The 11,952-nt window shown below is 38.1% G+C and overlaps 1 protein-coding gene across 1 annotated transcript in view; it reads right to left on the bottom strand.

Moving 5' to 3' along the window:
• Positions 1 to 684: 684 nt before the first annotated feature.
• The window catches only part of LOC144634217 (uncharacterized), a 51,556-nt gene continuing 40,288 nt past the window's right edge, over positions 685 to 11,952 (bottom strand). Inside the window, exons 35-46 of the mRNA XM_078493109.1 lie at positions 11,018 to 11,275; positions 10,357 to 10,556; positions 9,348 to 9,684; positions 8,861 to 8,983; positions 7,918 to 8,040; positions 6,933 to 7,055; positions 6,698 to 6,820; positions 6,164 to 6,289; positions 4,496 to 4,614; positions 4,023 to 4,120; positions 3,054 to 3,476; positions 685 to 1,933 (exon numbers count right to left, since the gene is read on the bottom strand). Of these exons, the coding sequence (XP_078349235.1) occupies positions 1,822 to 1,933; positions 3,054 to 3,476; positions 4,023 to 4,120; positions 4,496 to 4,614; positions 6,164 to 6,289; positions 6,698 to 6,820; positions 6,933 to 7,055; positions 7,918 to 8,040; positions 8,861 to 8,983; positions 9,348 to 9,684; positions 10,357 to 10,556; positions 11,018 to 11,275 (2,165 nt within the window). The 3' untranslated portion in view covers positions 685 to 1,821. The remainder of the gene's footprint in view (positions 1,934 to 3,053; positions 3,477 to 4,022; positions 4,121 to 4,495; positions 4,615 to 6,163; positions 6,290 to 6,697; positions 6,821 to 6,932; positions 7,056 to 7,917; positions 8,041 to 8,860; positions 8,984 to 9,347; positions 9,685 to 10,356; positions 10,557 to 11,017; positions 11,276 to 11,952) is intronic.

Below are 11,952 nucleotides of genomic sequence, written 5' to 3' on the forward strand. Positions count from 1 at the left end.
GTAGGCGACCAAGGAGGGATGTCTGAAATTCAGGCTAGCAAAGTATGGGGAATTCAAATAGTATTTCTTTCAATTCTTGAAATATCTCGTTTAGTTATAAAGTGATTTTTGGCTGTTGGAGACGGCTTTTGACTTCCCTGGGTTTTCAACTGCTGATAAAGTCGTTTGCTTTCAAGTCAACACAAAATGGTTGAAAATTGTCGTCGGAAAACCGCATCTATTTTCTCAGTCTCTTCACCGCTTACTAGTGTACATCTACACGTGTTGATATGCAAGGATGGACCGTTTAATTAGGTTTTAACTAGATTTTAAATTAGATTATTGTTTATAGTAGATATTTAACTTTTAGTACATTTAGGAGGGCCACAAATTTATTAGTTGGAAAACTATTACGTGTCACCCTCGATAAATAAAGTTTGAGTGATTGATTGATTAACTGTTCAGTTTAAGCCGCATTATATTACTCGATTATACAATTAATAAATAAAGAGTTTGTCGCGGTCCATTTTAGTTTGCTAACAACTAATCTCGCTAAAAAAGAACGATTTCCAATTATGTTTTTTTTTTTTTACAAAATCCACATCCACAGAAACAGCCACCGCCACACAATCACAGCCACAACCTCAGACAAATCGTTTGTGGTTCATTCTAGTTCGCTAATAACTAATAAACAAAAAAGAGCTGTTTTGTTTGAAGGAGACCTTTATTTAACTCTTACAAAACTAATGTACAAAAGTTATATAATCCAACAGCTATCGTATTCACTCATGGCTTAAAGAATACGTCCCAAAACTAGCATTTTAACCGCTGCTTGGGAATCAGCAAATCATGATTACAGGATATTTTTTTGTTTTGTTTTTGTTTTATGTTGGCGGCCTTCCACCCAGTAAGAACACGTTTTTTCTCATACATGTGCGGTACTACATGTGTACATGTATAAAGACTAATCGGATGACACTGAGTAGTGGCTTTTCAATCCGTAATTAAAGCTGAGACATGTCCACGTTGTTAACCAACAGCAGATGTAAAAAAGGACATTGGTAGCTAAAATGTGATGTACAAATCAATCGTTATAGGAAGCGTGGGAGAGATTATATGGAGTAGAAGAAATAGCCAGTCCTTATTCAAATTACCTTAGCGAAACATCACACAAGGCAAAATTTCTATTTGCTCATTTCACAATTTTCGAAGGCGTCCCACTCTTTTAAGATATAAATTACCAAAATTATTACAGACATGTCCTTCGTTTATGAAAACCGTTTTCAATTAAATTATTGTCAGGTCAAGACAATGATAGAACAAGTTAAACCAAAAGTGAAAAAACAACGATCGGAACCAACTAAATCTCGAAGTAAAAACACTTGAATAGAGTCAAGCTCAGGAAAACAAGTGTGACCAACCCATGACTGACTAGGTTTTACATCTCGTTGGTTGGGTAGCCAATCACAGAGCATTTCTTCATCCCTGTCGACCTTAAACTGAAAACCGCTTTATTAAACAAAAATTACGAAATAACTCTTTTATACTGTTATACCATTATACCAGGCATATCTAGCGAATTTCGACATTCTTTTTAGCACTATTTTACGCTGTCAACACACATCTGTTGTTACTTTACTTGTTTGCCATCACGAGAGGATGTTCATCCACTCTTGTTTGCCATTAAAAGGTATAAATGATGACGAATGTTAAAAAACTTATCTTACAGCTTTTGATCAAGTAGCTCGGGATTGCAATACAGTAGCAAGCCCATTGGAAATTTAATTTATGCTATGATCTTTATTTTAGGGTCTCCTTTTAGTTCGGGTGGTTATCTTTACTTCAGTTTGAGTCCATGCGGAATGCTTCATTGACTCCATGCGGTATGCCAGCAACAGTATCCATTTCCAGTTTTGATGTTTTATCTGAGATATCAGCAACACGCTTGGGGATTCTATAAATAATTGAAAAAAATAAATAAATAAAAGTGAACTGAATGCTAGAATACGAATTCTTATTGATGCATTTGAAGCGGGGAAATCTAGAGAACACGGTTTCTTTAACAGGAATGGTACTATCGTCATCATAATCATAATAAGATTGTGAAGAGGCCTTCATTACGACATAATTTGGCTTAACATGGCGAAGTAACGTTTTGCTCAGCCCTGAGGTGGGACAGAAGGTGCCCCTCCCTTGGCAAAAAACATATCCAGGATTAGTTTTCTGATTACTTCCAAATAAAGGCTTATTAAACTCCAGGTGTATTATTATTATTTTTAATGATCTTCTTATGCAGCTCTGACTAAACTGTCAAAAGAATGATTATGCTATAATTCTGAGAAAACACTAGTGCAAAGTTGTGTTTCTTTTTCAGATACTTTGGTGACACGACGCATTGCAACGGACCTGCATCCAGTCGGTCTCTTCTTCATGAATGAATTTTTTTGACAATTAGACTACAAACCCGAGTTTTATGTAAGCGAATAGTTAATGAGGCACAGCAAGTTGACTATCGCTCATAGAAAGCGAGGGCTAGTAGTCCTTCAAAAGAGCAAGGCGCGTGTGTTCGTGTTTTATCTGATAGAAAACAATCAAAAAACCAATCAGATTCGCGGATTTCCAAAATAACATGGATGAGCTTCTACTAATAAAATTATTTGTGTATCCTGTTCCTCCTAAATTAGATGCCATGCATATATACAAGTATGTATGTGTTGCTTTGGCAAAGCTCTGTGTGCTGGGATAATAAAAGAGAAGACTACCATTTTGCAGATTTTGGCCACGGGTATGGCCATTTATTTTTTATATCAAGGATAGAAAGCTTAAAATATGAAACCTAAAAGTATTATCTCAGCAAAGGTGAGGAAGAACCCGCCAACTCAAATCAACAACGACAGAACGGAGGGAGCGGAGGGAGGGGAAATTTACTTCACTAGTTGAGAGCCATTACCTAAGAGCCCGCGAAAATATGACCGGAAGTAAAAGTTAGAGGGAATTTCACCAGAAGCTGGGAAAGACTTACGTAACAAGCTACATAAAACTATTTATTTTGCAAAATAAATATCCTGTTTTACCTGTTTTTCGGTTTGCTGCATCTCCATACTATTACAACAATGACAATAATGAGCAACACCCCGCCGGCAACGGATCCCGCAATGATATACTTCATCTTACTGCTAGAGTCATCTTTCTCAGTCGGCCGTGTGGAAGCTACTGAAGTTGTTGGCGTCGCGGTTGACGTTTCAGCAATTAGAGTTTGCACGCTCGAGATGTTAGCATTGATGGAGTTTGAAATGTCTGCCAGAGATCCTTTGACAATGGCAACCAGGGCGTCTTTCTTTATAGCGTCGTCACCGGACGTTCCGGGTGGGAACTGCAAATAAAATGCCAAGATTGCCAGAAGAGGGTCTTCAGAGATCTGCTTTGGATAGCCTGGTAGAATGTGAACTTGGTCCTCTGTAAAGATGATGTAGGTAGCTGCTCTCTTGCGACGAGCGCTGTAAAAACGATAACAAGAAGAATTGGATGGAGTCAGGTATACTGGCTGTTTTTTAAAAAGCTAAAAAGCTAGAATTTTCAGTAGCTGTTTGTTCATACCTCTGGACCATTTTGATGAGACAACTATTTTTATTAATTTTTTGACGGTTTTCGATGTCGCCATGACAATCGAGTCTTGACATGCCGGAATAACTTTGTATCGAGTAACACTTTTCAGTCTAAACGAATGAAAAAATTGTGAAATACAAGCTGATGGTATCTTATTTTATAGATAAAGCTCCATGCTTTCCGGATGAGGGCATATCTATTTCAAGGCTTCGTACAAATACCATGCCCTCTTTCCCCTTATATGACTTTGTTTGGATTGTACGTTTCGAGGATCAAGGGACTAAATTGAAGTTTCTTTACGCTTTTTTGTAGAAAATTATACAGTATGGAATACAAGGTTTCAGATAAAATTGAATTAATAGAGGAAATATATCAGTTTTTAAATAATTATAAAGAAGCAATTCAGCTTGCTAACGAACAGACGGATGCATAATTACCTGGCAGGTGTTGATTTGCAGTTGTCAGTTTCTGAGCAGTGCTTTGTTGCTGCTGTTGCAACTGCTGCCTTAAATGCTTCTTCTAAGGGTTGGTTCCACTGAAAAGAATACCATACAATATTAAAGGCAGATCTCAAAAGATAACTCAAGGTATTTTTAAATTTCAATTTCAGAAGTAGACATTTAGCAGCGTGAAATGTCCAGCCACTACAAGCACTAAAATCACTTCAGGGCTAAGTAGTCGACAGTTTAGTTTTTTATGCGCCGTTTTCACTGTAATGAACTAGTATGTCACACTGGACAGAGATTGGTTTTAAATGGACACTAAGCATTATTCAGAATATTGTCTTGGAATTGACAAGTTATTTACAAAGCAATTTTGTATTACAACAAATATATTTAGTTGAACATCCAAGCAAAACCAGTACAATACTATTTGCTCTATAAAATATCATCCTTCACATAGTTGAAACCTGAGAGATATTCAGCCCCTGTATCTCTAAATTCACTGACTGGCTTCTTTCCTCGTCTGATGGTGTTCGCGGGACCGGAGCGGGGGGAGGTGGAGGTGGTTTGGCACCTTTGTCGAGCCCTTTTGGAAAGTGAACGAAAACAAGTTTAGACAGTTCAGAATACCTAACAGTATGCTTAGTGGGTCTGATATCACTATTATTGTAGTTGCAAGGAAACATAAAACTGGATTATTTTCAAGGAACAAGCTCGTACTTTACGAGTGAAACTTACGGCAGAGTGAGATATATATATGTTATTTGCCGGGGGAGCCGAAGTGAAACTGTGACCGAGGTCTGAAAATGCTGCCCGAGGCCGCAGGCCGAGGGAGCATTTTCAGGCCGGTACAGTTTTCACTATGGAGACCCTGCCGGTAATCTTTTTTTTCCTACTTTAATGTGTTTGATTAAAAAACACCTAAAAAACCTACAAAGACTTTCTTGCCAAATTTTTTATTATTCGCGCGCACGTGAGTCGATCGCCATAAGCTACGGCAAGAGTAATAATGATTTTTGCTATAAGGGCACGCCAAAATATCACTAAAATGAACAGTACCAAGGTTCATCTGAAAAAAAAAAGAAAAAGACGATAATAGAAAAGCAAATGTAGCAGAGCAATCAGCGAGGCGAACACTTTAACTCCATTCCGTATTCTTTACTTACTTTCGGACTGGAAAGCAACATTTACATTTGTATTTAACGAGTCAAAAACCTCTGTTTGATTCCCACAGTATCTTTTTGACAAAAAGTTTGCGAAAGTGAAATAATGAAGTAAATGTGTTTTGGTCGCCTGCACAGTGACGGCAATTGCGAGAATTATTTGACTGTTTTTTAATAAAGCATCTCATTGAATGGCGAAAGAGTATCGGTTTGGAGAAAAGTAGAGAGAAGAAGGTGTTTGAAAGGATAAATCGAGTCGTACTGGCGACTTGCAGTTAACCGCAATGGGTGAAATCAGTGGAATGCACAAACAACGATCAGCAAACCACGGCCATAAAACTATAACTTCATTTTGTCACAAAAGAGAATAAATACTCGCCTTTTGGAGAACTTCAAGGCCTTTAATTCCACTGCTAATTTTCCCTTTCAAATTTACAACGGTTGGTGAGCAACTACATCGATTTAAATCATTTTGGAGAGCAAAACTGTCATGGGTTCGTTCGTCTCGCCGCGAAATGAAACTCACGAAAGCGTTACCGTGGCCCGTGGGCAGAGATAGGAGAATCTTGCCCGCGCTAATAACAATCAGATTGCAGGATTCGTTACCGTGCCCTCTTGGAAAAAAATAATATTATTTATTATTATTTGCAATAAGAACATGAAAGGTGACTTTCTTTGCAAGCGTGTTAAACGGCTTTCTGTCCTTGTCTACTCTGCCATAGATATCAGAACAACCCAAAGCTTTCCCAAGATCCAAAAAACTTAACCAAATGGTCCATAGAGCTACTGAGTCAAAATACGACATCAACCTTTTTTAACGAACGGCGTGGCGGCATTACTTTTTTACGAGATGGCGTAAAATGCCGATGGCTGAAAATTTGCTTAGGAACATACAAGAGATATCAATTTCATCAACACTGTTTGACAAGAGTATAAGTTTCCCTTGAGCACTATTCACTGCATTCGCCTCACCTTGACACGTGTTGTTAATCCAGTACAGGCCTTCCCCACAAACACACTTGTACGAGCCATGAGTGTTTTGGCATATCTGCGAGTCATCCGTGCAGTTGAAGGTAAACGCCACACACTCATCGACATCTACGGTAAATGTAAACAAAAAGGAAAAGAACTCATATTATGCGGTTCTATCTAGAAATTAAGATTGCTTCCATGCATTTCCAAGAAAGAACATTTGCAATTTCTTTTTTTTTTATCAAATGATATTACACTAATACACAAATGGTATTATAATCTTGTCACAACTCTGCAAGCTAGGTCAAGTAATCCCTCACTTTTTTCTCCGCATCGTCGCGCTAGAAATGTTTTCGCGCTCTGGCGTCCTCTCCCTCTCTGCTAAACCGATTGGAAAATAGGTGACAACTCGGACTATAATAACCTCGGTTTTTTTTTCAGCAAAATGACCTTAAAGACCTTAAGCAATCCCCATACTTAATTTCGATGTCTTCAAAGAATAGAAGACCATTACACTTATTTGTTATAACTTACCGTTGCAGGTGAAGCCGTTACCATCCAGAGTAAACCCGTCCACGCATGAGCAGGAGTAACCTCCTATGTTATTGCTACACTGCTGATCGCAGTTGTTCAAACCAGTGGCACATTCATCGACATCTGAAGGAAAAAAAAGAAAGAAAAACTCCGTAAGTTCCAGTTCAACATTATATGTTTCTATGTTCTGTTGTTGCTTAAATTTATATATAAAGGAGATAAGTTGCTTACATACCTGTGCAGGTTTTCCCGTCTTGTTCTAGTGCATATCCCGCATTACAAGCACACTTTTCGTTCCCATCAGATAAAAAGCAGATGTGCTGGCATTCAAGGGAATTTTGTTGACAGGGATCCTTGGCTAAAGACATAAAAAAAAACAATATATTACGTTGTTACATCGCTGGAATTATTTTCTCAACAGTGTGCACCCACATTGGCTACCTCGAGGTCACACGACATCTAAAATTGAAAGTTGTTTCCCACCAAAATTTTCTGAGCGGGCAACTGAATTGCAAAATCAATGACGTCAGAGGGTAACAGTGATATTACTGATGTCCACCAGTGTAGCTTATTCCAGGCTGTCGGTAGTTGAAGGAGAGCGAAAAAAGCGAACAAGCTAGGAAAAAACGAGGAGAACTGCTACCGAGAGCGTAGAACAGGCTACCGCTAGCGTTTTTGGGCGACCGCCCTTCTTCTAAAGTCTTCGTTGTGTTAAATGACAAATCACTTATTAATTGTCTCATGGAAAACAGCTAATTTTGTCTTTCTCTACTCTCAATGTTTACCCCGGCTCTGACTTTAGAAACACTGAAATTCTCGGAAAACACCGAGATACTCCGTTTTATAGTACAAAATAAATATTCAACTGACTCTCAAAATCTAAAATCTGAAACTAACACAAAATTAATTGTTTCCCTCGGGCCTAGTCGTTAGGTATTAATAATACGCTCATTTTTCAATAATCTACTCTATCAATTTATTATCGCTTGCGTCGCACTCACCCATCCGTAAATGCTACGCTAATGAAAAAAAAAAACCCTGTGCGCATGCTGCAATCTCATCCTCACCACCAGCTGTACAGATGTGTAGAGCAAAGATCGTCTGAGATCGTCGTCATGGCAATACTACCGTTATCGTTAAGAATGTTTCTTGAGTACAAGAACTGTCCCTCTTAAAATTTACGTTGTGAATGAATGTTGAGTATTGAGTGAAATACTCACGTATGCAGTTCTTTGGATCATTGGGATCCACTTTAAAGTCTGCATTGCATTTACAATTGTAAGAACCCATTGTATTTTCGCATATCTGCATACAATCACTCACAGGCGAGCATTCGTCCACATCTGAAACAAGTGAGATAAGGTGTGAATGTATTTTTATGTTCGAAGTGGATTACACATCAGTACGAATATACGTCAAATATATGTCTGCCTCAATATTGCAAAAACTAGAAAGATCTGTTAGGGAGAGGTAAGATCCTAAATTTTAAAATGTGTTTACCATGAAGAAACTCAAGCAAAGAAATAAAGTAAATGCGAAATAGTTTGCAAACAAATTTCAATTTAAATCGATTTTACCAAAGATCACCGCTATGGAATATAACAAGTACGAAAGAAAGTGAGATATGAACAAATAAGCAAATTAACAAAACATAAAACGTAAATAAATAAATAAATAAATAAATAAAGTTAGTAAGTAAGTAAGAACGAGAGAGAAAGGAAAAAAGAAAGAAAGGAATGAAGAAAGAAAGAAAGAAAGAAAGAAAGAAAGAAAGAAAGAAAGAAAGAAAAATAAATAAAAAAAAAGAATGAAGGAAGGAAGGAACTGAGGAACGGGGGGGGGGGGAGAGGGAGGGAGGGAGGGAAGGAGGAATAGAGGGAGAAAGTAAGGAATGAAGAAAGGGAGGGAGGGAGGAAGGAAGGGTTGGTAGGAAAGGTCACGAAAGGATTCTAAGAAGAGGGAAAGGAAAGAGATAACAATCGAAAGATAAAAAATTGAAAATATGGAAAGATGTAAGAAAAGACAAGTTAAGAAAGGGGAAAATAATTTAAAACAGGACAAGATAAGAAAAGGGAAGAAGAGAGAAGGACAAAACGACAAGGGAAGAGAAATGGTAATAACTATTAATAACTTCTTCAATAACGAAGTGAGTATCACGCTTACCATCACAACTCTTTTCATCCAGGTTTAGACGGTATCCAGAATTACATGTACAGAGAAACGATCCATGAGTGTTCACGCAATTGTGCTCACAACCTCCTTTATTTGTTGCGCATTCGTCAAGATCTGTTAAAATAATAAAAAGAGAATTTACTAAGTTGTTAATTTATGTATGTGGGAATCCTCATAATGTGTGCGATGGCTAGATAAGCTGAATACAACTTTCTGCAGTCGATAGCACGAAAACCAAGTTCAGGCCAAGGGTTTTCTTTCATAATTGGGAACTTAAACTTCAGGGGCACTATATCGTGAGGAATTAACTTTATTTTTGGTTAAAATGGTGCTAAAGTTGTGACACATAAAAGAAATGCGCCTGGAACAACAAGATGAATATATTAGTGAATCGTTTAAGGACGACAATGAGATAGTAGTGTTACTTCTAGGACCATCTTTAAAATCTCATTTAAAAAATGTTGTTAGATAACGTCACCTGTGCATTCCACTCCATTTCCCGTTAAGCCAACTGGACAAGAACCACATTCAAAACCCGACTCGTTTGCAGGTGGCTTTAGATCGATGCACTCCACGCCTGGATAGCACGGCTGGAAGTTTTCCTCGCATGCATCGAGGTCTGCGTCACAGAAGGTACCGGTATATCCATTTTGACACACACAGGAAAGTATATTGAATCTTCCACCACTGCTGTCCACATCATTTTCATCAACAGGTATGCAGGTCCCTTGATTGTGACATGCGCAGACGTTAATCACTGGTCGCAGGACGGTAGCTTGGTTGGAATCATCGGCTACCACGAACTCTACTTCAATCTGGTAAAAATAAAAAGTTTATTTAGGATTGAACAAGATGTTTCCACTATCATCTCAAATTATTTAGAGACTTATGGTCTTCAGCTACTGAAATAACAAAATGACTTCTGCCCTGCTTAATGAAAAAGTACCTATTTTTCTTTGCTATAGAGGGTTCTATGCTACATACAGGTGTATGTCAAGTTACCAGTTAAATTAATTTGGGTTTGTACATTTAAATACGGACGAAAACGCGAATAATAATATCACTTGCTCTACAGATAAAACAACCTTCCAGCCAAGCGTATGGGAAGTGTATCATACTGTAAAATACAGCCCGTAAAGCCGAACAACCACACGGCGGATACTTCTTGTTTCAAAATCATGGTTGCATTATTACCATGTATTTCACCACCCTATATTTGGCGGTCTTGTGGGGCGAATGGTCCCCATGTCGCAGGCCGCAATGCTCGCAAATTTTAGTGGGTGCTCGTTGCTCGTGCCGCACATTTACAAGTGCTCGCATGCTCGGTTTTCAGTGGTGTACTTTGAAAAGTGCTCGTTGCTCGCAAGGGGAACTTTGTCAGTGCTCGTGCTCGCAAAGAAAAACGCTTTGCTCGCATGCTCGCAAATGCTCGCAAAGACCATTTGATACCCCTTCTTGTTGGCACCGCCTCGGATTTGGTTAGTTACCTGTTGGGTGGTTACATTCCAAGTCAATGTCACTGAGGATGCGTTGGTTGATATTAGAGCCCCTTTTGGTAGACTTCCGGTAACGTTGAAGGTCATGGGATCACCATTGGGATCCTCCGCGGTAACAGTTATACTGACCGTTGTGTTGACAGTCAAATTAACTTCAGTGGGCCCAGACAAAATCGTTGGCGGAAAATTGTCTAAAAGTATTAAAATATTAAGTTAATTGAAGGGAAATATCAGCGGATAATTATCCTTGTTAAAGGATTGTGCTCTCGATATCTCGACTAAATGCATCACAGACGATAATAAGAATGATACTGGAGGGTTTTTTCTCTTTCATTTTTTATGACCTAAGCGTTTCACTAGCAAAGTCACGGTTTTCTATCACTATTTTACCATAACAATCCAAAAAATTTATTTCAACTCTAATTTTATAAGGACACATGCCATGATACATTAAAAGTCACAAATTACCAGCAAATCGTTGAAAGAATCAGTGTTATAAAGAAAACTCAAAAGAGGAAAAATTCCAAAGAGGGAAGGCTAAAATTTCAAAAGCAAAATAAGGATGGTTTAAAAAAAGGGAAGATTTAGAGAAAGAGTGCAGTCAAGTGACAAGTAACGGACTCGAAAAAAAGAGGCCCTTTTTCTAACTTACGTAATTCTTCATTCTCGCTTTCAAGTTGTACAGACACTTGCTTGGTGCTTTCTCCAACTGACGTGTCCCCTGTAGACGCTATGTCAAACAAGCAGTTGACATCCCCTTGACACACAGCCTCTGCTTCCTTTCTCAAAGCTTCACTTGCAAAAGTGATATTCTCATCCAGGAAAATTGGCACGAATGACACATTCGAGAATGTGCTTATATTTTCCCCAGGTTTGTACGTAAACAAGGATGTGTTGGATAGAACTTGCCCTAAAAGTTAAACAATGAGTTGTGAGTAAAAACGTCCAGTTAGGTATAATATATGAACGTAATCAATAAGGAAAAAGACAATGCTTTTATTTTTTCTTTGGAATCGAACAGTACTGAAAGAGCTGCTGAAAAAAATCGATAACATAGTCAGATAACAACCCTGATGGCGACAACACGTCGAAAACGCTAGGTTTCTTTTTAATTGTAGAACTTTTTATCCTTTATATAATATTTTTATAGTCAGATAACTCATCGAACTTTAGATGCCGGCAGCTGTAAAATTATTTTGGTGCTCAAAATAGTGAAGTCATTTTAGCAAAGCTTATTTTTTCCCACTGATTTTTACTTGCTTGCAGACGTATCCATGGCTAAGGTGAAACTAAGCGTCTTAACACTTCGGATAAGCAAAGCTCAGTTCATCTTGCAACATTTTGCATTCGTTCTTCCTTTTTTCATATACAATTAGACAAGTTCACCACGTATATGAATATTTCAGAAAAAAGAATTTTTGCAACTGGGAATTGATAGCACGGCTGTTTACCCTCCAACACCAAATTTCGTGTCAGGTACCGGACTCCACAATTACGGCGTAAAAATTTCGAAATTGCCTGCTGTCGTAGCATCTACAAATAATTCGATTTTGTAACCTTTATATCGTCAACGGTATCCTTTCACGA

Source organism: Oculina patagonica, chromosome 13 (assembly GCF_052425735.1).
Source record: "Oculina patagonica isolate OP01 chromosome 13, crgOcupat, whole genome shotgun sequence".
Taxonomy (NCBI): Eukaryota; Metazoa; Cnidaria; class Anthozoa; order Scleractinia; family Oculinidae; genus Oculina; species Oculina patagonica.